Here is a 27,440-nt window from a genome sequence, read left to right on the forward strand (position 1 = left end):
GGCTGAATAGCTGTCCTCCATGCAGTCTTTCAGGATCCAGGATGTCCTGGGCTCAGCCGTCTTCATAACATTATTTCCAGGGTCACTCTGGAGGTCATCTCCATTTCAGCCAGATAAACGAGTACATATGGGAAGTTTTTATAGGTTAGATATTGAAGTAGCAAACATCAATTTATTCATATTCCCTTAGCTGAAACTCAGTCACTTGCCCACAACTAATAGCAAGGGAAGCTGGAAAATGTAATTGAGTGTGACCAGGAGAAAAAAAAGCAGAATATGTAATTTAGTAAACAGTGTTTACTATATTCTACCTCTCTGGCCCTGAAATAGCCATGCATATCCTTTCTCCTGCCTCCCCAGTAGGTAGACCCTAAAGTTCCCCACTTACTGAATCCAGCACGAAGTCAAAGATCTCCAGCCAGTGCACAGCCCCCCCCTCAAGTTGGAATGTGGTTCCGTGAGGGTTATAAGCTATGAAACTTACCTACTGATCCCCAGCCTCACCAAGCCTCTAATAAATAATGGTGAAGCAAAGGATTACTTCTTTGTATATTCAATAATCACTCGAATTTAGAAAAGGAAGAATGGGAAACACACGGGAGTCACAGATCCATTGTGATGTTGCAACCTGCTCTGCAGGACACCACTGAAAAGGCCCATTATATCCACAATAGAACTTTCTTGCTTAGGCCCTAAGTATGGTCTATTTAGAGAAATTCCCTTGCCATGGCTCTGCTTTCTGGATGGTTCTCCTTCCTAGTCACAAATGAAGTGAACGTTAGAAATTTACAGAGTTTGCCTTCCTTAGAGGCTGAACTCTGCTGGTTTAAGTGCAGAGGCTCAAGGATTGGTTTTCATTCACAGACTTTTTTAAACGAAGTTTCTGGTTTCCCTGTAAATATAGTTCCCTTATATTTCAGTAACATTTTTACCACTTCCAGTTAGTTCCATGTGCCAGTAATCACACTGTGATTTCTCTCCTATACATCGTTCTTATGTTTGCTTTCTTTCTATACTTTAGATCTCAGCCTCTGTTTCTATAGTGGCCACCTCCAGGTGATCTGGAACAGGAGGTTCAGGTGAGAGAGAAACATTCTTGATCGGCTCCCCCCACCTTTTTTTTAAAGACTGAAACTGCAGCATATGGAAGTTCCCGAGTTTGGGGTCAGATCAGAGCTGTAGCTGCTGGGACTCCACCATTGAACCGCATCTGTGACCTATGCCTCATCTTGTGGCAATGCCGGGTCCTTAACCCACTGATCGAGGCCAGGGATCAAACCTGTATCCTCATAGACACTATGTCAGATTCTTAACCTGTTGAACCACAACAGGAACTCCCCTCTCTTTTTTAAACTGAAATACCAATGAGCACTTGTACTTCAAAGTCTTTTCAAATTTTATTTTCTGCTATTTGACATTTAGAAGTTGACTCTTCCACCCTTGTTCCAAAATGACTGGGCTCTCTATTCCCTGATAGTTTTGCTTGTGAACTGACCCAATTCTTGCCTGGCCTCATCTTTATATTGTAGCTCCTTTCTAGAAGCAATGAGAAACAACTTCCAGTCGCCACTCTGAGAAATATAGACCCCATCATCAGAAAATGATTCAATCACAGTAGAATTTCATTCCTTTTTCAGTAGAGTACTGAATGGTACTAATGGTAAATAATGGTAAAAAATTTAATGGTAAATAAGTTAGAGAGAATACCTTCCTCGACTCCAAGCAGACAAAGATTCTATGTTTCTTAGGGTTTCTCCGGGGATTATTTCCATTCATGTCAATTGGAAGGGGAAAAGGAACAACTGATTCAATAGGAGATTTTTTTTTTTAATTAAAGCATATTTTATTTAGAATGTGATAATTTCTTCTGTACAGCAAAGTGATTCACTATTTTTTAATATTCTTTTCCATTATGGTTTATTATAGACATTGAAAATAGTTCTCTATGCTATACTATAGGATCTTGTTGTTTATCCCCTCCGTGCATAATAGCTTACATCTGCTAACCCAAACCTCCCACTCCAACCCTCCCCTAGCTCTTCCCACTTGGCAATGACAAGTCTGTTCTCCAGGTCCATAAATCTGTTTCTGTTTTGTAGATAGGTTCATTTGCATCATATTTTAGATCCTATATATAAGTATATCATATGGTATTTGTCTTTCTCGGACATGCTTCACTTAGGATGTTCATGTCTAGTTGCATCCATGTTGCTGCGAATGGCAGTATTTTGTTCTTTTTTATGGCTGAGTAGTATTCCATTGTATATATCTACCACATCTTCTTAATAATTCATCTGTTGATGGACATTTAGAATGCTTCCATTTCTTTGCTACTGTGAATAGTTCTTCTATGAACATAGGGCTCTGTGTATTTTTTTTGAATTATAGTTTCATTTTGTTTTTTTCTGGAGTGGGATTGCTGAATCATATGGCATTTCTGTATTTAGTTTTCTTAGGAATCCTCCATACTGTTTTCCATAGTGGTTGTACCAATTTACATTCCCACCAACAGTGTAAGAGGCATCCCTTTTCTTTATACTATCTCCAGCATTTGTTATTTATAGACTTGTTAATGATGGCCATTCTGACTGGTGTGAGGTGGTACCTCATTGTTTTTATTTGCATTTCACTAATAATTAGCAATGTTGAGCATTTCTTCATGTGCCTATTGAACATTTGTATTTCTTCTTTAAAAATTGTCTTTAGTTTTTCTGCCCACTTTTCAACTGGGTTGTTTGGGCTTTTGTTGTTGTTGTTGTATGAGTTCTTTGTATATTTTGAAAATTAAGCCAACAAGGGAGATTTTTTTTTTTTTCAAGCCCACATCTGCAGCATATCTAGGGTCGAATAGGGGGTCAAATCAGACCTGGAGCTGCTAGCCTACACCACAGCCACAGCAATGCTGGATCCAAGTTTCATCTGCAACCTATGATGCAGCTTGCAGCAATGTCAGATCCTAAACCCACTGAGTGAGGCCAAGGATCCAGCCTGCACCCTCCCAACACTATGTTGGATTCTTAACCCACTGAGCCACATGGGAACTCCAAACAAGGGAGATTTTTAACATTCAGGTCTGGAAGTAGTAGCCATCACTTCCATTCATACACTGTTGACAAGAATTCAATTGAATGTTTGATTTGAGGTGAGGAAGTTTAGTTACAGAAAGAAAAGGAGAATATAGATTTTGGAAAGTTTCAGTCTCTGCTACAATATTTAAATTCAATAAAAAATAATGAGTTTTGAAAGATATATGTGGATTAAATCAAAGTGCATATAATGTAGTATGGGGAGGAAGAAATTTTCCTCTACCCTCTAGGTTCTTCTGGCTGATTTAAGAATTAAGCTGACATAAGACAGATTAACAAGAGAAAAATCAAACAAAAGTTTATAAACACGTATACATGGGAGAGATCTGGGAAAACTGAATGACTCACCCAAATGGTTAAAACACTTACCTTAAATATCATCTTCAGCTCTGTAACAGCGTGGGTTTAGTTGAGCATTGTTAGTATTTGATAAAAATGAATATTACCAAGGACAAATAATTGGAAAGTTTAATTGCCAGCAATTGTATCCTTGATAATTTATTTGAAAGAATTTTGTATTCTTTACTGATATCTAATGGGAGTAAGTCAAAGGCATGTTTACACACTACTTTAAAAATGAATTTTATAAAATAAATTATTCCTAAAATATAGAGATAGGCCTTTGATTTCTTACGACTATATCATAATTACTTTCTTTCTTTGCAGCAGTCATTTTGGAGATCAAAGATGGGTAAAAAAGATGCCTCCACTATAAAACTTCCTGTTGATCAGTACAGAAAGCAAATTGGTAAGCAATGAATTCCCTTGGCTACATTCTTATGAATTAAGATGAAGTAAATAAGCAATTATGTGTGATATTAAGAAAATAACTTTTCTGTAACACATATGATACACAGAATATGAATAACAAAGGGCTACATAGAGTTTTTAAGGAACAAAAATAAGTGCAGTCTTTTTACCTATGAAGAAATACGCTTTTGTACTTGTGATTTTTCAGAGTTCTTTTTTTTATTATTTGGTAAAAGCAAAAATACTTTTATAGTTATCCTTAAGGCTAGTTGCTTGTATATGGTAGTATTTTTAATGTTATCACTTATTTCTTTTTATTCATGTAAAATCTTTAATTACTATTGACTCCTTATGTCAGTAATTTGATAAACTCAAAATTCTCCATTAAAATTTTATCTTAATAAAATGGTGGACTAGGGAAAAGTCCACTCATCATCATAGGAAAATAACAGGAAGCTTCTCTGTTTTAGACTATACTCTAGATGCAAGACTAGACTTACTCTTTTCAAGGATGCATGAAGTATTTATAAAAAACTACCTACATACTAGATCAATCTTAAAGAATCGATATCCCGCAACCACAGCTTTGAACAAAGTGTAGTAAATTGGAACTCAGAGGCAAAAATGTTAACTTCCCCTTCCCCACCCCCACCCTCTCTTTTGCTATGTTCCTTCCCATTCGTAACTGTTTCTGTCACTTTGAAATAAAAATTAATTAATTAAAAACTCCCCTAAATAACTAAAGGATAAAGAAGTAACAAGTCAGAAAATAAGTAGAAATATAACAAGTCAGAAGATAGGTAGAAATAATTCATACCAAAAGAGTATGTACCTATTTCCTAAATATGATACATAAGGTACATTCCATAAAGGAAAAGATATTTTTGTAAAACAAAGGAAATGCAAAAAATTAAAAATATTTAAAATATATAACCAACTAAAAATTTACAGGTAGAAAAATAAAGCTCTACTATAAATTAATAAAATAGTCTGGAAACCCAAAAGTAAAATGGGCAAAAATATAAGGAGACAATTCATAAAAGAGAAAATATAAATACACAAGTACAAAAACATATACTTCTCTTTCTCTTTATTACTTCACTTAGTATGAGAGTCTCTAGTTCCATCCATGTTGCTGCAAATGGCATTATTTTGTTCTTTTTCATGGATGAGTAATATTCCATTGTGTATATATACATCTTCTTAATCCATTCATCTGTTGATGGACATTTAGGTTGTTTCCATGTCTTGGCTATTATGAATAGTGCTGCAGGGAACATTGGGGTGCATGCATCTTTTCAAATGAAAGTTTTGTCCAGATGTATGACCAGGAGTGGGATTGCTGGATCATATGGTAGTTCTATATTTAGTTTTCTGGGGAACCTCTATACAATTTTCCATAGTGGTTGTACCATTTTGCATTTCCATCAATAGCAAAGGAGGGTTCCCTTTTCTCTACACCCTCTCCAACATTTGTTATTTTTAGACTTGTTAATGATGGCCATTCTGACAGGTGGTACCTCATAGTAGTTTTGATTTGCATTTCTTTAATAATTAGTTATGTTGGGTATCTTTCCATGTGCCTATTGGCTATCCATATGTTTTCTTTAGAGAAATGTCTTTTTAGGTCTTTGTCCCATTTTTCAACTGAGTTGTTTTTTATTATTTTTTTTTTGGTTATCAAGTTGTATGAATTATTTGTTTATTTTGGAGATTAGGCCCTTGTCAGTTGGAAATATCATATGATTATATGTGAAATATAAAATATGGCACAAGTGAACCTATCTGCAAGCCAGAAACAGACTCACAGACATAGAGAACAGACTTATGGTTGACACGGGCTGGGGAGGGAGTAGGATCGACTGGGAGTTTGAGGTTGTAGATGTACACTATTACATTTGGAATGAATGAGCAATGAGGCCCTACTGTACAGCATATATCTCTTGTGATATAACATGATAGAAGATAGTATGACAAAAATAATGTATGACTGTGACACTGATGTATAGCAGAAATTGGCACAACACAGTATATCAACTATACTTTAACAAAAAATGAAAAAATAAAAACAGGCAAAAACCCCAAAATAAACAAAAACATAGTAAACAACTATTACAATGAAAAATGAAATCAAAGAGTCTTATGAAAAGATCTTACTTACCTAACTGATAGATATATTCAAATTAAAAAAACAGTGTATCTGACTATATTAAGAAAACTTTTATATTTGATTTTTCTATATCCTTCCTTCCCTTGCTTATAGGATGCTATGTAATAAATAGTTCAGGTTGTTATATTATTTTTGTGTTTAAACAGAAGGTCTGACTTACTAGATTGAAGTCTGATCAAATGGGATGTGTTAACCACATAAATAAAGAATAACCATATTGGGCATCAATACACATCTGGCTCTTAAATAAATAATTCTTAGAATTTTGACAAGTGTATATACCTGTATATGCACATATGCCAATAAAAATATAGAACATTCCCATCTTCTCAGATTGTTTCTCATATCTGCTTCTAGCCAGTCCCTCCCACCACCCCCACCATATACAACCACTGTTCTTATTTCTATCATCATTGATAAGTTTGTCCTATTAAAAAAAGGAAAGCATTTGCCAAAATTTTTATTGAAACTGAGTTTTATCTAATAATCAATTTTGGAGAATAGACATTTTAAAAATCTGAAGTCTTCTGTTCTACAAACATTATCTATCTTTCCTTTTATTTAGTTGTATTCACATTTATAAGAGCCATGGAAGAATAAGACAGAAAAAGTAACATAATTGTAAAGCCTCTGTCCTCTTTTTATACTAATTTTTTTCTGAAGGTGCTTATGTTCCTGTTTTACTTTCATGAAAATATAAGCAGGTACAAGATCTACTTGTCTCACATTTTCTTATGAGATCCATGAAATGCATTAGAGCAGTTTGAAAACATGTGTGTTGCGTGGACATGAGTTATCCTGGGTGTACTTTACATATACAGTGATCATGGTTACACAAAATATGTTAAAATTAAAATAATGAGGGTACATTTTTGTTTACTCTCTTTTAGGGATAATGCACTGCCATCTTTAGTTTTCACTTTATATAATATTGAAAGTAATAAAATATAAAGTTTTTATGAAGTTAGAGAAAAATGAAATAGAAAAGATATTCAGACAGTTCTCCAAAGAACACATACATATGGCCAAAAAACACATGAAAAGATGTTCAACATCACTAATGATTCGAGAAATGCAAATCAAAACTACTATGAGGTACCACCTTATAACAAAATGCCTATCACCAAAAAGTCTACAAACAATAAATGTTGGAGAGGGTGTGGAGAAAAGGGAACCCTATTACACTGTTGGTGGGAATGTAAATTAGTGCAACCACTGTGGAAAACAGTATAGAGATTCCTCAGAAAACTAAACATAGAATTACAGTTTGATCCAGTAATCCCACTCCTGGTCATCTATTCAGAGAAAACCATGACTTGAAAAGATATATGTACTCCAATGTCCATTGCAGCACTGTATACAATAGCCAAGACATGGAAACAACTTAAACATCGACAGGGGAGTGGATAAAGAAGATGCGGTACATATACACAGTGGAATATTACTCAGACATTAGAAGGAAAGAAATAATGGCATTTGCAGCAGCATGGATGGACCTAGAAATTATCATGCTAAGTGAGGTTAATCAGACAGTGAGACACCAACATCATATGCTATCATTTACATGTGGAATCTAAAAAAGGACACGATGAACTTCTTTTCATAACAGATACTGACTCACAGAATTTGAAAAACTTATGGCTTCCAAAGGATACAGGTTGTGGGTGGAGGCATGGACTGGGGGTTTGGGATGGAAATGCTATAAAATTGGGTTGTGATGATCATTGTACACCCATAAATGTAATAAAATTCATTGAGTTAAAAAAAGAAAAGATATTAGTTAGATAATTAACTAATTCAGGATTTTCTCAAAGAAGGATTTTTTTGGGGGTCTATTTCAGGGCCACACCCATGGCAAATGGGGTTTCCCAGGCTAGGGGTCAAATTGGAGCTGTAGCTGCTGGCCTATACTATAGCCACAGCAATATGGGATATGAGCCATGTCTGTGATCTACACCACAGCTCACGGCAACGCCGGATCCTTAACCCACTGAGTGAGGCTAGGGGTCGAACCCATGTCCTCATGGACCCTCGTCAGATTTGTTTCCACTGAGCCATGACAGGAACTCCTCAAAGAAGGATTTTTGTCTAATTTTCTGTGTCAGAATTAGAAAGTACCACAAGCCTCAACTCATACTGATAGTGATAGACCATTTATCACCAACACTGTCTTTCTTACATGGTGGTCTATGTAGATGTTACCCAGATATGATCCAAAATGTGAGAAGGGAATAAAGCAGCTAGAATTATCTTGGGAAAATATTTCAGTGTTGATGGTAAAAAAAAAAAAAAAAAAAAAAAAAAAAAGTGCAAATAGCAAATAAACTGAAAAAAATTAGAGTATTTTTTAAAAATTAAAGTTGTTAGTAAGCTAATTTAGGTTGCCAATAAACTTTCACAAAGAAGAGTAGCATTTTATGTGTACAGTGTTCCCTTGTACATAAATTACATAAATCTCATTTATGCAATTTCTATATGGTCAGTAACTATACCTGGCAAAACCAGTGCCATTTTTGAAGAGCATCACTGTTTAGTATTTATCTTCCACTGGAAGTTTTGGCTTTTCAATTATATAGTAAATGACAGTGATTAATGGCTTTCATAAAAGCCTTCTTTACAATAGTCTTTGCTCAGGTAAGCATCAAATGGGCTGATACTATGACTAGAAACACCTTATAGATGTAAAATCTTCACATTGAATGGACACCGTTAATTATTGTAGCATGATTTTTTTTTTCTTTCTTTCTTTTTTTTTTTTGGTCTTTTTAGGCCGCATGCATGGCTTATGGAGGTTCCCAGGCCAGGGGCTGAATCAGAGCTATAACTGCTGGCCTACACCACAGCCACAGCAACATGAGATCCAAACCTCATCTGTGACCTACACCACAGCTCTCGGCAATGCTGAATTCTTAACCCACGAAGCGAGGCCAGGGATTGAACCTGTATCCTCATGGATATTGTAGCATGATTTTGAAATGTGTAATGAACTGAGATGAAATACCTTCTCACTTTCAAGGCAATGTACAAAAACTGAGCATTCTGAAATATTGCTGACTACTAGGGGGAAATAAACTGGTTTGGGCTGTATCATTTTTTCAGAAATAATGTTTTAAAAATAGATGGTGTGAGACTAATATTATATGTATTATTCTACACATAAATTACTTCAAAATTGGAAAAGAATAGAATTTAAAACTTCTGACACAATTAAGGTGTTTTATAAATAGATGTTATTAAATTTAAAAGCCCAAATAATATTTATACATGCCAAGTAAATCATATAAAAATCACAACTAATTTACTTATAAATCCTTATTTCTTATATAATAAAAGTAGCTAAATATTATTAGGCATCTTGTGCCAAGCACATCTTATTTTGTACTCATGGCAGCCCTATGAAATAGGAACTACTGTTAGCTTCATTTATTACAGATCAGGAAAGGTCAGCACAGATGGGTTGGAGAATTTTCTCAAGGTGCTACATTTGCTAAGAGGTAGAGCCAGGACTCTATTCCAAGAAACTGACCATAGAATCTCTTCACTATACTGCTTCCCTGGGACCAAAAACTATATTAGGTACTGGTGGATGCAAAGATAATTAAGGCACAAGATCTTAGCTCAAGGAATTGACAGTGTAATAGCACTATGGCTGTTGTGTCTCAGGAAACTCTGCTCCTAATTCAGAAACACAAAGGGAAAAATAGAGTCTTGTATTTCTTAATTTTCCCTATATTTTTAAAACTCCTGTTACTGTATACTTTTTCAGTAAAAACTCACATACAATTGTATACATATTTACTACTTCCTCTAATCCTAATTCTCTATCTAGAATCTTTTTCTTTGTGCCTGGTGGACATTGTTGTAGAATTTCCTAGAATATATGCCTGCTTGTGGCAAATTCTCAGCTTCTTTCTTTTGTGATATTTACATACTATTATTTCAGAAATACGTTTTCTCTGATTATAGAATTTGCATTTGGCAGATTTTGTTTTTAATTCATTATGTGTCCAAACAACACTTGAAAATATCATTCTGTTGCATTTTGGCTGTTCTTTTTGCTCCTAAAGAAGTCAGTCTAAATGTTGTTTCTTTGAAAATCAATCTCTTTTTTTTAAACCCTCCTGTGTTTTTGGATTTCTGAAGTTTCACCAAGATGAGTCTAACTATAGATTTGGCTTCATTTATTCTACAGGGGGTTACTAGGCTTCCTGTTGTTGTAGATTCATTTTTTTAACATGTTCTTGAAAATTATTTTCCATCGTTTCCTCAAAATATTACCCATTTAATTCCTTTTCTTTCATTTTGGGAAAATACTAGATTTCTAGTGCTGTACAATAGAAGACGTGCATTTTCTCTTTTACTAAGTGCTGATAAATTACTGTCTAAAGTTGATCTACTATTTTATAGTCACACAAGCAATGTAAAAGGTGTCCATTTCTCCATGTTTCTCACATCTCTTTGTCATTTCGTAAACTTAAATTTTTTAACCAATCTCATGCTCATGAAACTATATTCATTCTTATGTTAGGTTTCATTATTACTTTGAAAGGTTAACCATTCATATATTTACTGACCTTTTGATTTCTTTGGCAAATCTATTGCTGCTCATTTTCCTTTTGTTTTTGAGGGGGAATAGATTTTTAACTAATATTCTTTCTTTCGTTTTCTTTTGTTTTCTCTTCTCTTCCCTTCTTTTCTTTCTCATTTTGGATGTGCCCATGGCATGTGCAAGTTCACACGTCAGGGATTCAATTTATGGACCCAAGCCACTGTGGTGACAACACCCCATCCTTAACCCCCTGCACTGCAAGAGAACTCCCTCTTTCTTTCTTTCTTTTTTTTCTTTATCTGTTCATAGGTCTATATTTTCTTGAACAAATTTGAGTAACATGTTCTGTGATAAAGTTGAATGCAATCTATTGATTCATTTTCCTCTCACTGGAGTGTTTCACTTTTTATATATGATAAATCTCTGTTACTTTATTCCATTATCCAAGTTCCTTCTTGTTTTGGAAATTCCTTACTTATTTAGTCACTATAGCTTTATAATAAGTCTTTAAAATGGCAGGACAAATCCTTTCCTCTAACTGCTGTTTTTAAAACTTATCTCAACCATTCTTGGTCATCTATCCTCTCATATGAATTTTATTTTATTTTTTATATAATACTTTTTTTTTCACTATAGCTGGTTTACAGTGTTCTGTCAATTTTCTACTGTATAGAATGGTGATCCAGTTACACAGACATGTATAGATTCTTTTTTCTCACATTATCATGCTCTATCATAAGTGACTAGATATAGTTCCCAGTGCTACACAGCACGACCTCATTGCTTATCTATTCCAAAGGCAATAATCTGCATTTATTAACCCCTAGTTCCCAATCCAATACTATATGATATCACTTATATCTAGAATCATTTGAATTTTAAAATTAACTTTATATAGTCATGAAAAAAGCCATTGGTAGTCAAATTTGAATTCTACTGGATTTGTAGATTACTTTGTGAAGAATTTATGTCATTATACGTGAAAATTCATATCACTTTTATCTTTTGAAATGATCAAATGGCTTGTATACTCAATGCATTTGTATTATTTTCTTTATAAAGTTAATGAGTATTTTTTAGTTAAAAGGGATACATAATTTTTTGTAATTATTGTGAGTTGAACTTATAAAATTATATTTTGGAATTGGTTCCTGCTGTCATATAAACATGCTACTGAATTTTAATTATTAATCTTGTATTAAACAATCTGACTCCATTTTCTTATTAGTTATAATAACTTGTAATTTATCTTGATTTTCTGTAGAGATGATTTTCTAGTAAGTATAATTACAATTTTATTTCATTTTTAAAAATTTTATTAAGGTATAGTTGATTTCCATTGTTATTATTTTTCATATCTTGTTATGTTGTGCTTTTCAGGTAGTAGATATAAATTTCTGACTTTTAAGAAAATACTTTAGGAGTTTTTATGTGGCATAGTGGATTAAGGATCTGACTGCAGGGACTTAGGTTGCTGTGGAGGCAAGGGTTCCATCCCTGGCCTTCCAGACCTGCCAGAGATATGGCTCAGATTCAGTCCCAGGCCCCGGAACTTACATAATGCTGTGGGTTTTGCAATAAAATTTTCTTAGCAGTATGAATTATGAAATATTCTTATAGAATAAAGTTTTATTTACTTGTTGACAAGTAGGGATTTTATAGATTTTGGACCATTATTCTGGACTTATTTCTTGGCCTAGGATTCTTGCAATTTGGACCTCACACCTTATTTTGGGTCTAACAGTATTAAAATTTGTATTTCTCACAGGAGGCACATCTATCCTCCATACCCAGAGCTCATAGGAAGCAGAAAGATTTCTTGCTATTTCTCCAAACAAGTACAAATTATTTTTCTGTCCTCTTTGTATATTTTGGTCAGTCCTCTGAGGATCACAACTTTATCCATACATCTCAATTTCACCTCCTTTCTCACAGTGGTGTTAGAGATGCCTGGGCCTTAAAAATCTAATGTGTAAACCTCTTGACATCTAAAACCAGGCATCACACCCACTTCAGCACCCAGGGCTTCCAGGACATCAGGTGGAACTAACTGTCTTGCTTTGAGTTTTTCCCTTGTTTCTGGCATTTGAATATTTCCTCTATTTCTATATTTTATTATAAATAGATGAATATATGTATATATGTGATATGTATACCTCTAATATTAACAGTTTTATATATTTTTTTTGTACTATTTCTGTGTACTTATATCAGAGAATGGTCTACCTCAGCCTGGTCTACCATGTTTTCAGAATTTTAAGTCCTTTTAATATTTAACTTTGCTAATTGCACATACCACTTTCTTTTTACCTTGTTTTATTTTTATTTAATTAATTTATTTTTTTATTTTAATGATTTTTATTTTTTCCATTATAGCTGGTTTATAGTATTCTGCCAATTTTCTAGTGTACAGCAAGGTGACCGCTACCTTGTTTTAAATATTTATATTTTTATTTATACCTACTAGGATTTAAACATTTTTGCAGGCAGAAGCTCTATCTAATTTTATTTTTGCATCCCTAATGCTAATTAATCCCTAATGATAGAATGTACTTAATAACTATTTATTAAAATAATCAATAGAATAATGTTCCTAATTCTCCAGCAATTAAAATTCTATATACTGTTTGTTTAACCTATTTTATTATATTAGTCTTTAATGTTTTATTGTCTCTCTTGAAATAATTAGCAATATCTTTTACTTGAAAACTTATTGAAATATGCTGTTATTTAACTTTTCTAGAGTATGATTTTTTTTGTCATTTTCCTTTAATTTTACATCTGTATCCACAAGGATGCTTGGCACATCCACAGCTACTTTAAAAAAAATGTTTGTTGATTTTTTTTTCTTTTTGGAGTACAAACTCAAGATTGATATATTTTATAATATCTTTTGCTTAACTACATTTCCCTCTGTTGGGGAGAAAGAAACTTTCCTTTCCCTTTCTAAGTTCTGACTAGTCTAAAAATTAAATTGTCATGAGATAGATTAACAGGGGAAAATCAAACAAAAGTTTAATAACATGTATAAGTGAGAGAGACCCAGGGAAAAGTAACTCCCCAAGTGGCTGAAACTCTCACCTTAAATACCATATTCAACTGATAAAGGAAAACTCCTGGGGGTATTGGTTTGGAATTTCAAAGGAAATGAAGGCAATTCACATGAAGATGGAAGAGCTAATGTTTGGTAAACAGATGTTTACTAGACTATGAAGAGATAATGGGGTAGAGCTCACTCTGATCTCTAGACCCTGCTAAGTTTCACCCACCACACCTGGCCCATATATTCTTTGCAGATATCTCTGGTGATAGCTATATTCTTGGAACTAGACCTCTATCTAAATATTTTAGACAAGAGAAGGTCAAAGTTTCTTCCTGAGTCTTTTTGCGCCTTAATGGTTTTCAGCTCCAAATAATATGAGACATTTGGGGGTGACAAATTTTGCTCGCCAACACCTCCATGTATAAGTTGTTGGTTGGTTAGCATTTTTAATACATTTTTCTGGGAAGTTAATTTATATCTCATGAGCACCTTATGTTATCTTCATAACAACCCAGAGTAAAGTAGTTGTGTCTTAGTACTTAATGTGCTGTTAAATGATGGTGTGTCCTTTGCAAGTATGATTAATATCAAGTTATTCTGTCCAGTCATTGAAAAATTATCATTGTTTGTGTTGCCTCTATAACATAATTTTAAAAGTTTGCATGAGATTTTTGTTTTTGAGGATTAATTTACCAGCTTCCTCTCTTTAACCCAGATATCTCTCAGTAATTTAAGGAAAAGAACCTTTTCAAATTTTAAGTTTGTAGATTATATTTCCTTTTTTTCTTTAAGTAACTTTGTGGCAGTATTTTGAGTAGCTGGCTAAGTATAAAAGTGTGCTATGTTGATGAAAATCCATTATATCTGTATTTTTCATTTTGTTTCATGTTTTGTAATAATTTTCTTTTCATCAACTTAATTAACATACTAATTATATTTTGCCTGTAATCATGCTATTTGTGATTTTATTCACCTTGCAGCTATCAAAATGTACACATTTATTTACTGATAAAGCTACTGCAGCTTGCTGTAGAGTTCCATAGGAAAGACTATTGATTCTTGTCTTTGCAAAGAGTTTTCTACAGTTCTTTGTGGTTTGTAATACAGTAACTAAAAATTGTGCTCATATAGTCATTGGAAAATTACTTTATGTGACAAATTTTATTGTTCTTTTGTATGTAATTTTGGTAAGACAAAAAAAGGAAGATTCCAAATAGTGTCTTGGTCTTTGAGGAAGGGAGGGATTTGAAGCTGTTAATGAGAAATTAGTTTTACAAATGTTGAAGGAAATATAAAAGTCTTTATTGTTGATTAGGAAATTTTATTATTTGTCAGTATTTTTGGCATGCTGTAAGTAACTCATCTTCCAATAATTCAAGTAATTAAATTTAGATTGCAAATTTTTCTTTTCAAATATTTTGACTCTTATCTCTTTGCTTTTCTATTGTATCTTAATTGGTGTGGTCTATATAAATGGACAATAAATTATATATCTTTGTTATAGAGATCAGAGAGTGAATAGAACTTGGTATTCATCCCAGACAGAATTATGATTGAATGTATTTGCAAGATTAAAGCACTGAATTTACTTTTTTCTAATTAAAGGCAATTAAAGATTTCCAGACACAAATAAAAGACAATGAATTGAGGAATAAGTATAGGAGCAAGTCCATTTGCAGGTGAAAAGATGTGCCTTTGAAGCAGAACCAGCTGTATTTTCATTGAAAGAATAACAGTTTAGGAAGCTTTTCTGCATGTGCTTGCTTGATAGCATAATGTACTCATAAGCAGCTTATGCAGTATTCAGAAAATAACAGTGCATTAATTTTTAAAGCAGCAAAGGCAGAGGAAGAGCAGTACTGCCACATGATGATAATGAGCGTGGCTAGTGTAACGTCTACTGTTGCAAAAGAAAAAAAAAAAACAGTGAGCTTCTGAAAAATGAACATTTATAAAACAATAACCAGATATTCACATGATAATGAGCTTAGGCAGCAGTAACAACAAAGGGCAAAGATGCAGTCTTGTTTCTGGGCAAAGCTAAGGAATTGAAAAACAAAAAGCCAAAAGTAGTTAAGTAATCTATTCTTTCATTAAACTAAGGAAAAGACAGTAAAACTGTGGCATAGCTAAAAGTAACTATCACTTTAAATATAAAATAATTCATGGCATAAATGTAGGTTTTTATATTGAATTAAATAAGAATATATAAATTATTCTATCCTGAATTAATGGAACATGAAGAATGGTAAATGATAATATTGAGGTACCAAAATATTTATGATTTTTATTAAATATATGTTCTTATATCTACTTGTCTGTCTTTATAGAAACAGTGCCCATGTTAAAGTTAAGTATATTTTAATTATACTGAATAAGAAAGGAAGTTTTAACACACATAATATCTACTGATTAGAAATTATATATAAAAATGGCTTTTTAAAGTATTCTCTTTAAAAGGCAAACAATACACAGATTGCAAAGTAGATAAAAATAAAAATTATGGACACGTATGGTATCATCTTTGCTATCAAATATTTTGGCATAATTCAAAAATTCTTTTGCCTCAATGTTTTCTTTTAGTTATTATTTTGTTTTTAGTTGATACTTACAGTCTCTGTTTAAGACTTGAAGCAGGAAAATTCTGTTGACTAGGTACAGTAAGTTTTCAAGTATGTTTTCAATTTATATATATATTTTTTTAATTTGCTTTTTATTTATTTGTTTTTTATCTTTTGTCTTTTGAGGGCTGCACCCGCGGCATATGGAGGTTTCCAGGCTAGAGGTCTAATCAGAGCTGTTGCCTACAACAGAGCCACAGCAACGCCAGATCCTTAACCCAGTGAGCAAGGCCAGGGATCGAACCCATAACCTCATGGTTCCTAGTCGGATTCGTTTCCACTGCACCATGTCGGGAACTCTTCAGTTTATATTTAACAAGAGAAATAGAGACAGACTAGTTTGTTTTGATAAGGCTGCTGAAATTGGGAACCAGACATATATTAGTTTTCTAGTTGATAGATAATCTTTTGGGGCATAAGAATGATTAAAAAAGTGATCCCAAGGAAAAATATCCATTCCACTTTGCTCTTATTTTTATTTTTATTTTTTTTTATTTTTATTTTTGTCTTTTTGTCTTTTCTAGGGCTGCTTCCTGCAGCATATGGAGGTTCCCAGGCTAGGGGTCTAATCAGAGCTGTAGCCACTGGCGTACGCCAGAGCCACAGCAACGCGGGATCCAAGCCCCATCTGCAACCTACACTACAGCTCACGGCAAGCCAGATCCTTAACCCACTGAGCAAGGCCAGGGATCAAACCTGCAACCTCATGGTTCCTAGTCGGATTTGTTAACCATTGCACCACGACGGGAACTCTGCTCTTAATTTTAAGAGTGTGAATCAGGGCAGGAAGTAGACATAAATTTAGAGTGAGACAAAAAATAAACACCTTCCTCTATTATATCCTGGAATCAATCAATAATCAATCAAGCTCTCTCTTTCTCACTCTCATTTTCTTCTTATTTCACATTGGGTTTCTTTCCTTTATCATGAAAATAATCCTGAAGAGTATCTAAAAAGATCCTCAGCAACTACCCAGATATTTTCCAACCATCACGGACAGTTACTCACTAAGTTTAGGATCTGGAGTGATATTTAGTCTTTTACTTTCTTCTTCTCTTTTTTTTTTTTTCCTATTGTGATCCAGCCTAAAGGATGAGAAAGAAATATTTAAATTTTTATAATTCTGATTTTACAGACGTATTGGTTGTGTAAAGGGGATGGGCAGTCCACTGTAGGGGCGAGCAAAGAATTATAGGTTCAGTTATCATTGTTAGTGTTCTAGCTGGTCATAGTAATTACAATTTATGACCTCTCATCTCCAATATTTGATCTAGATCTTCTTTTCCTTAGCCAGCATCTCAGTTTCGTGACCCCTTTACCTTTAGTGGGTAACCAAATCTTCGTTCCTAAAGGTTCTAAGTGATTCTTCTTGTTACAGAGTCATACAGTCAGCCCTTGGTATTCATGGGAGATAGGTTCCAGGACCTCCATGGATACCAAAATTCTCAGACACTCAAGTCCCATATATAAATAAAATGTTGAAATATAATTGACCCTTGAACAACATCAGTTTTGAACTCCTCAGATCCATTTTTATGTATATTTTTTCCAATAAATGTATACTTGAGTACTACATGATTCTAGATTGGCTAAATTCATGGATGTGGAACTGGGGATACAGAGGACTGACTATAAAGTTATACATGGAGTTTTGACTGTGCAGATGGTCAATGTCCCAAACCCTGAATTATTCAGGGGTCACCTGTTTTTATGTATGACCTCTACACATCCTGCTATATACCTAAATCATCACTAGATTACAGTGGACTGTATTGAAATTTCATTAACTTCTACCATTGGTCATGGTAGCACATGGGATTACCCCAGGAGTTCCTTTACATCTTTTTTTTTTGTCTTTTTGCTATTTCTTTGGGCTGCTCCCACGGCATATGGAGGTTCCCAGGCTAGGGGTCGAATCGGAGCTGTAGCCACTGGCCTACGCCAGAGCCACAGCAACGCGGGATCCGAGCCGCGTCTGCAACCTGCACCACAGCTCACGGCAACACCGGATCGTTAACCCACTGAGCAAGGGCAGGGACTGAACCGGCAACCTCATGGTTCCTAGTTGAATTCGTTAACCACTGCACCACGACGGGAACTCCTACATCTTTCTATATTCCTTTTGGCTTTCACTATGTGTTAACAAATGATTTTATCCTCGATAACCACTATCAGTTACCCCAGACAACACTGTGAGTACCCTTTTACCTATTTGTTCATAGACATGAAGAATCCAAACTGACTAGGTTGCAGGCTCAGCTTCCAATTTAGGAAAAATAACATTGTGTATTTTCTTAGGTTATTTCTCTTTCCAGGTAAAGTGCACAACAAAATGTACTACTTAAACTTCAGCCACTGAGAAGATTACCCTTATGAATTATGTTTTAAGGCCCTCTCCAAAGAAGCAGTTTACTTACAGCTAGTGAAGCATATTATGAAGAACCATTCACATACATTTTTTTAACTACTAAAAGGGTATACGCATTTTATTATTTGTTGAATTAGATAACCTCCAATTCATGACTATTCTCTGAGTCATGACCAGGTAATTGGTCTTCATCATATCTTGGTAGCAATCCAGGAGTTGTTTCTTAGCAGCTGTTGCCTGTTGAAGGATGTATGACATTGTTCCAAAACCCTAGAGACTGCTGCTTCTTTTTAATTGGGACCTTTGAAAAGATGGTTTCTATTTCCTAGTTAGCCAAAAGCACTTTAGACTCCATTGTCTATGCCATGTCATAAGTTCTAAGATGTAGAGTAGTTTGCACAGCAATCTGCTGGAATTATTTACTGTCCCATGTCCTAACAGCTTTTCAGATTCCCTACATATATAAAATCTGCATGGATATTTAAAAAAAACACTAACAAACATGAACAGGCATATATCCATAATGTAGGTTAAATGCTAGACATATATCAGTACATTAGATACCCCTTTATGCCTCTTCCCAATTGTAAAAAGCTTCTGTACCTCTGAGAAATAACCACTATCTTGATTTTGTATTAATTCCATGTATGAAATTTCCACCTAGATATGTGTCTACCAATATATTTAAAAAAATTTTTTGAACTTTATATAAATAAAATCATGCTATATTATTATGTAACTTGCTTTTAATGAACATCATATTTTCAAGTTTTATTCTTATTGATGAATTTTTAAGGTCACACCCACGGCATTTGGAGGTTCCCAGGCTAGGGGTCAAATCGGAGCTACAGCTGTCAGCCTACGCCACAGCCACAGAAACGCCAGATCTGAGCCGTGTCAGCAACCTACACCACAGCTCATGGCAATGCCAGATCCTTAACCCACTGAGTAAGGCCAGGGATCAAACCCGCAACCTCATGGTTCCTAGCAGGATTCATTTCTGCTGTGCCATGACGGGAACTCCTTTATTGATGAATATTGATATAGCTCATTCATTTTCTATGTTTTACAGTATGTATTGTATGACTATATCAGTATTTTTCTTCTATTCTCGTGGTTTTGACAATTATGATTCTAAGTTTTATTTTCCTCTGAATTCTATTATGAGAATTGTATATTTTTAGACAAGTCTCTTCTTTGGCTCACATGCATAAGAAAGAGTATCTCTATCTTATTATATACCCAGTAGAAAAATACTGGATCATAGGCATGAATATGTGACATTATCAAATAATGCTAGTTTTATAAGAAGTTGTACCTGTGTTCCCTTCTTAATGGTAAAGTGTGAAGTGTTGCAAGTTGATCTTTTCTTCTTGGAGATAATCTTAACATGCTTTTAATCAGTAGATTTCACTGAATCAGATTTAGTTGACAAGCTCCTGTATTTTAACAGTGTCATTCTTCTCCATCTTATACATATAAGGCATCTCAGGTAATTTTTATGTCTTCTCCAGGGCTTATGTCCTATACTGTTGCTGTGATATATTGTAGGTTGGTGAGGCAGTTAGTCTCTGGGAATTAGATTGTAGCACTAGATGGAGAGTTAATTTAGTTTACAAGCAGGTCTGTAAATGTACTGCTATCCCTTCCAGTAAAGGCAGGTCGTCTCTTGTGGTATCTGTGATCAGAGTTTAAGGATAAAATGCACTGGATAGATTAACTGATTGTGACCATGTGTAAAGAACATTTATATTCTGCTACAATAAGTACAGTTATAAGATCTACCACAAGTTTAATAGTACTCTGTTAGTCTTCAAGACCAACTAGCCACAGTGAGGAAATAAATAGGTTTTGAAAATAATCAGCATATTTAGTTTTTGATAAATATTCCTTAAATTTCTCCAGGAATATGCATTCCCTTTGAAAGAAAGAATGCTTGAAAAGGTAATGTCTAAAACTTTCTCTAGTATGATGAAAAAGTATAATATGTATGTACTAGACCTTCACAAAATTCTGAGTAGGATAAACTCAAAGAAAACCACACCTGGTCACAACATAGTCAAACATAAAAGTGTATCTTGAGAGTAGCAAGTAAAAAGTAATTCATGACATATTATATGCTGAAAGCAAAAGGCTGTCGACCAAGCATTCTATAGCCAGCAAACTACCCTTCAAAAAAGGGAGATATTGAGATGTACTGGATAAACAAAACCAGGTAATTTGTCAATAACACACCTGCCCTACAAGAGACAATAAAGAAATTACTTCATACTGAAATGAATGTAAACAAGGCAGTAACTGGAATTCTCAAACAGAAAAAGTAAGTTAACACCAGTAAAAGCAACTGCATACATAAATATAATATCTGCATTTTTTTTGTCTTTTTGCCTTTTCTAGGGCCACTCCTGCTGCATATGGAGGTTCCCAGGCTAGGGGTTGAAGTGGAGCTGCAGCCTCCGGCCTACACCAGAGCCACAGCAACACGGGATCCAAGACGTGTCTGCAACCTACACCACAGCTCATGGCAACGCCAGATCCTTAACCCACTGAGCAAGGCCAGGGATCGAACCTGCAACCTCATAGTTCCTAGTCAGATTCGTTAACCACTGCACCACAACAGGAACTCCCTGCATGTGTTTTTGTATATAACATTTTTCTTCTTGCTGATTTATGAGACGCTGATAAAGCAGTACTTAATTTATACTCGTTAATGATTACATTAATAAAGAAGAATAATTTCAAATCAATAACCTAATTTCCATCTAAACAAATTAGAAAAAGAAGAACAAACTAAATTCAAAGCAACCTGAAGGAGAAAATAATAAAAATTAGAATGGAAATAAAAAAAAAACTCAAAAAAAGAAAAACAGTAGGAAAAAATCAACAAAACATAAAGTTTCTTATTTTGAAAGATCAACAATATTGAAAAATCTTTAGTTAAACTATCTAAGGAAAAAATAAAGAACAAATTACTAATACAAATAGTGAGACAAGGTACACTACTATTAACCTTAACACATATAAAATGGATAAGGAAATACTTTTAACAGTTGTACACCAAAAAATTAGATAATCTCATAAAACACCAAATGCTAGTGATGGTATAAAGCTGCCAGAACTCCTGTTCATCACTGATGGGAATACAAAATGATATCGTCACTCCAGAAAATGGTTGTCAATGTCTTACAAAGTTAAATATATACTTACCATATGACTCAGCAATCCTACCATAGACAAATGAAAACTTATGTTCACATAAAAATCTATATACCTGTTTTTATAGTATTCTTTGTCATACCTACTAAACACTGGACATAACCCAAATGTGCTTCAGTGAACGAATAGATAAACAAACTCTCATACCTTCCTATAATGGAATACTAATCAGCAGTAGAGAAGAATGAACTGCTGATACATATAAATTGGGTGAAATTTAAAGGCCTTAATGCTGAATAAAGAAACCCTTGCCACGTATTGCCACATTATTGAAAAGACAAAGCTATTGAAATGGACAATAGATCAGCAGTTGCCAGGAGTTATGGCTGGGAGGAAGGGTGTGTATAGAAGGATAGTGCCAGAGAGTTTTTGGAATGATATAACTTTTCTGTATGCTGATTATAGTAGTAATTATGTGAATCCATACATAAGCATTAAAATTCATAGAACTGTAAGCCAAAAGTAAAAAAAGTTGACTTCACTGTGTGATAATTTTAAAATAAAATATAACAAAGTAATATAATAGGATTATATTACAGGGAAGAAGCATAAATCAGTCCATCAGAAATTGTGGAGGTAGGGGGAAAATTTTTGTTACTTAAATTATCATAAGAAATGAAAATATAGAAATATGATTAACTAGAAACTAGAACTAGAAACTAGATGCTTGAGGCCTCATATTGGCTTTATAGGCTTGAATTATCTGGGTGAATTTCTCATATAAAATATAATAAGCAATTTCTAAATAGCTACTTTGGTTATTGCATTATTGATACAGCCAAAACCAGTTCTAATTTTATTTAAGAAGCTATCTACATATAAATTCTGGATTATATAAATGTATTTTTCCTAGGTATAAGTACCCAGAAGTAAGGAGATTCTTATTTTATATTTTTTATAATCATATGGTCATAGGTATTTTTCTTGAAGTCATAAAAAATTAAAATATTAAAAATCTCTTTAGGTATAATGGAAAGATCTGGTTTTACTTATAAAGAACTTAACAGATGCCCCGTAAACGTTTTCACTTACTAGACTGAAACCACATTTTGCAATATATACTTTTGGATATCATAGTCAGCAAGGAGAATGCTAAATTAATGACAGATGCACTATTTGGAGAAGCACCAGGTGTACAGTAATTTAAAAAAACAACAACTATTTATTATAAATACTACTTCAAATTTCATATCAACCTTAATAGAAATCTAGAAGTATTATTCTCTAAGAGCTTATAGGAGTTGAAATAGAACACATTATTAGCCAATGGCAAGTGAAATAGAGTGATAAAAATCTCACTTTAATATTGACTCTTTGAGGTATATTTGAATCTGTTTTATGACAGACACATCATCCAGAATATTGCATACGTCTATGAAAAGCAGATGAGTTAAGGAGTTCCCATTGTGACTCAGTGTTAATGAACCTGACTAATATCCATGAGGATGCAGGTAGATCCCTGGCCTCACTCAGTGGGTTAAGGATCTGGCATTGCCGTAAGTGTGGTGTAGGTCACAGACATGGCTTGGATCTGGCATTGCTGTGGCTGTGGTGTATGCCAGCAGCTACAGCTCCAGTTCAACCCCTTGCCTGGGAATATTGATATGCTGTGGGTGTGGCCCTAAAAAGAGAAAAAAAAAAGAAGAAGAAGAAGAAGAAGAAGAAGAAACAAGTAGATGAGTTAAGAGAATCCTTTTTTGTTTATTTTGTCCCCATTGCACCCAGAGTTTATTTTAGGGCATAAATAAGATAACATAAGAAATGACTTTTTGCACACTATTACATTTAGAATGGATTAGCAGTGAAGTCCTACTGTATATCACAGGGAACTACATCCTATCTCTTGGGATAGAACATGATAGAAAATAGTATGAGAGCAATAATGTATATATATGTATGACTGGGTCACCATGCTGTACAGGAGAAACTGACATAACACTGTAAATCATCTCTAATAAAAAAGAAAAAGAAATGACTTCTTGGCCTCAAAACCATAATTTTGAAATTTATTTTTAGATTTTCATTAGAAATTTGCTTTGTAACCCTGAGTGGAGACATTTGATGTGTCACCAGTTTCATTGTTCTGAACTGTTTATATCTCAGCAGGAATAATGACATGAATAGTTTGACTGTTGAGATGTGAAATCAGAGTGAACACTTGTCAGGGTTTTTTCAGCAAAATTAAATGTTGCTAATTTAAAATGGGTCAGAGTAATAGTTTTCTGTATTTTGTTCATTCTTAATTTAAATTTAGATCTTTTGCTGTATATTTTTACAATTGGTTCATTTCTGGATCATTAAACCCCATCATCAAATAATATTTATTAAGCTTTTGCATGTTCATAGATCCAGAATGACTGCTACAGTATTGCTGTTAATGAAATGGCATACACTCCTTTAAAAAAAAAAAAAAAAGCAGTTATTTAGCCAAACAAATATAACATTTCTTCATTACTCCCATATATTTGACTCACGTCTCCCTGCCATTTCTAATTCTAAAAATCTGTATGGAATTTTAAAGGTACTTTTGAATCATTAGCAAACACATTAAGAAATATATTGCACATTAAATTTTGATTATGTAATTTAGATAAACTGCTTTCAGATTTACTTCAGTGTGAGGAAGATGTGGAATTTAAAGTTATAAGTTGTATTATTTAGATAAAGAAAATACAGGGTAAGTCTTGGAAAGTAACTGATCATTGAAAGAAAAGGAATAAGATAAAAATAACCCGGCTAAATAGGAGTATATAAAATAGCAAAAGAGATGATACAATCAAATGTTAACCCCCACACAGAAGGATATACTTGTATATACACAATATCATATATATATATATCCTTATTCATATTTGAGACTCATTTGACTCAATTCCTAGCTAAGAGTTTAGTCAACAAAAAAGTACATTTTTCTAGTCTTTTGTTGTTGTTATTGTTAAATCAGTTTTCCTCACAGGCTGTGTAATAGCTCTTTTTTCACTCATTAGTGGGCTTACTAGATGGTACCACACAAAAATGCAAATTTGGTGACACTAACTCAGTTTTGTTCGGTTTTGGTTGTTAAGTGTTGCAGAGAAGATTGAAACTAATATCTAGATATAGCTATCCTACATCATTTATCTAGCCATATTTATTCAGTCCTCTATTGAGGGCAAACCAAAGTTAAATATTTTTTCTAATGAATTCAGCAGCTGAAAGTTAATTATTTACAGATCTTTCTTTAGTTTCTTAGAGAAAACTTAAAGATATTTCTCAAATTGATTATTGAATATATAATATATCCATAATAAAATACATTTCTAGTGAACTGTCATTCTTCAATTATGAAGACCAAGTTAACTTTACCTACTTAATGGGATTTTATGTATATTCCTTTAATTCCTCATTTGTTTCCAAATGCTTCTAAAGATTTACTCTTTACTTTAAACGTCTTATTCTCTAAAAGAATATCTTTATCTTTTTTTGGTATTCACTGACAGCAAATCAAGATGTCTGTCAAATCTTCTTCCTGAAAAGGTAAGAGAGGATGAAAAGTTGACCTTAGGGTGACAAATTTATGATTTCCATAGCTGGGAAGTACTTTTCAACTTTGTGTCCCAGTTTTACTCTATTTAAAGGCCCTTTGACATTTCAGATGGCTGTTAAACTTGAGTTATAGCTCATTGTCTAAAATTATGTCTTTCTAGGTAAACAGGATTATAAAAAAACCAAACCTATTTTACGAGCAACCAAATTAAAAGCAGAAGCAAAGAAAACAGCAATAGGCATAAAGGTACCTGCATTTAATAAATTTAAAATTTGATATATGCATGCCATTTCATTTTCTAAAACTGGATTGCATAAAAGTTGAATTTTAAATGTTCTATGATAATTTAAAATCTAAGTGCCAGAATTAAAGGTTTTTTATATACGATTACCTTAATGACAGACAACTTTCCCATCCTCAGATTTTATCAGGTCTTAGAATAAGACCCATTGTCATTTCAGAGAACCAGTTACACTTAAAGTTGCAATATATTTTTTTCTCTGTTTGTGGCCTGGATCAAAAGCTTCTCTCACTTGCAATAAGTTTTATTTTATGGTTAAGTTCTCATTATAATTGTATACACTTAGATCATTAATTATGTAATTTTACTCATTTATTATTTTTGTTGTCAGTATGCTCTATGATGAAATTCTAATGATGCTCCCAAATTTGTTCTTTTAGTAAACCAGTGTTTTGACTGCTTAAGAGGGATAAAAGCAACTGAGAACGTTGTTAGCAGATATTAATCCAATGTGTCAGCACAAGAAGTTCAGCAAAACTACATTTCCATTATTACCCATGTCAACTCTTTGCCAAGTATTTAGAGCCAAATTAAACTATAAATAGAAAAATTAATTTGATGGCTATACTGTCAAATGAGTAAAATTAAAGCGACTAGTATGTATATTTTATTTAAATATTAAAATGTTAAAAGGAGATTTTGGTTTTTATCTGGCAGATGAAAAATCAATTTTTCTAAGTTATAGCTTATAGCAAATGCCAAGGTATTACTACCAAGCTGTAACAGCTGTTGAACTGCCAGATGATATATTTGGTTGTCTTCCAGAATTTGCTATTATGATCACGAAACACTGCCTTCTTTTTACTCTTGATTGCTGATTTTGATCAAGCTTTGCCGTGTGATGCGGTATGTTTTCATAACACAATCTCCTCAGTTAATGCTGTGTGTCAGATTTTAATGAAAAAAAAAAAGCGAATTGCCTTTTTGTTTAAAAGAGAGATGATTAATCTTTTGAAGTTTTCTTCTAATTTCATATGAAATTTCATTCATCTTCAAAATTATTTCCATGACACGAACTTTCTAAAACCAAGGCTTAGTTTTTCATTTTGCAATTAGTTACCTGATGATTGTCTCTTGTAATGAGAGCATTGTCTGTCATCTTCCAGGAAAGCAGTGTGTCACTTACTTTTATCTTTCACAATACAATGCTTTGTTTTTGTTTTGTATGGTTTTGTTAGAAAAATATTTAGGTAGCACACTCCACTTGTGGCACAATAGAATGAGCAGCTATATAAATTAGAATTTGAAAAATAATGCAGCCATGCATTTATTGTTATATACCACTTTCTTGTATGCATCCTCTTTTTCATTTGCTCTTTTAATTTTTGCTATTGTTTTCAGTTGTGGAAATAATTATATTCCTAGTATAAGTCTACCTTACATTGCAATTATCTAATGTCTTTTTAAAAACAGTGTAGAATTGGTTTCTCTTTTATGAGAAAAATATCTTTCTTAGATTTCATTTACAATTTAAAGTATGTGCCAAAAAGTTTCTGCCAGCAAAACATAGCTCCTTTTTAATAATTGATCATATCATTTTGATTTGTAAACCCATGAAAAACAAAAATCTTAACATTGTTTACCTTGCTTAAATTTTATGTGAAGAGCCCATTAAAATGATATGAAACTTTTTAGAGTTAGAACCAAGTAAGTGTTTTACATTTCAAATCTGGCATACTAATTAGTTTGCCCTGTCAAACTTTGATTGCCTTGTCATTTTAGCATAGTATATTTTAAATAACAAAGTTTCTTTCAGCAATTGCCATTTAATTCTATTTAATTTCCCCAGTGAGTGATTTTACCCATATTG

At 33.4% G+C, this 27,440-nt stretch overlaps 1 protein-coding gene across 10 annotated transcripts in view; it reads left to right on the plus strand.

The window, feature by feature from the left end:
* The window catches only part of TRIQK (triple QxxK/R motif containing), an 89,270-nt gene that overhangs the window by 52,776 nt on the left and 9,054 nt on the right, over positions 1–27,440 (plus strand). For 5 of the 10 annotated variants that reach the window (XR_002343223.1, XR_002343224.1, XM_021089120.1 and 2 more), the window contains 2 exons: positions 3,753–3,834; positions 25,490–25,575. Coding sequence is in view for 8 of the 10 variants with exons in the window: in XM_021089120.1 (XP_020944779.1) it covers positions 3,774–3,834; positions 25,490–25,575 (147 nt within the window). In the remaining 2 variants the exon portion in view is untranslated. Of the gene's footprint in view, positions 1–1,021; positions 1,080–3,752; positions 3,835–25,489; positions 25,576–27,440 lie in introns of all 10 variants that reach the window. The other 5 variants (XM_021089115.1, XM_021089114.1, XM_021089119.1 and 2 more) reach the window with 3 other exon arrangements.

This window comes from Sus scrofa, chromosome 4, assembly GCF_000003025.6.
Source record: "Sus scrofa isolate TJ Tabasco breed Duroc chromosome 4, Sscrofa11.1, whole genome shotgun sequence".
NCBI classification, from domain to species: Eukaryota; Metazoa; Chordata; class Mammalia; order Artiodactyla; family Suidae; genus Sus; species Sus scrofa.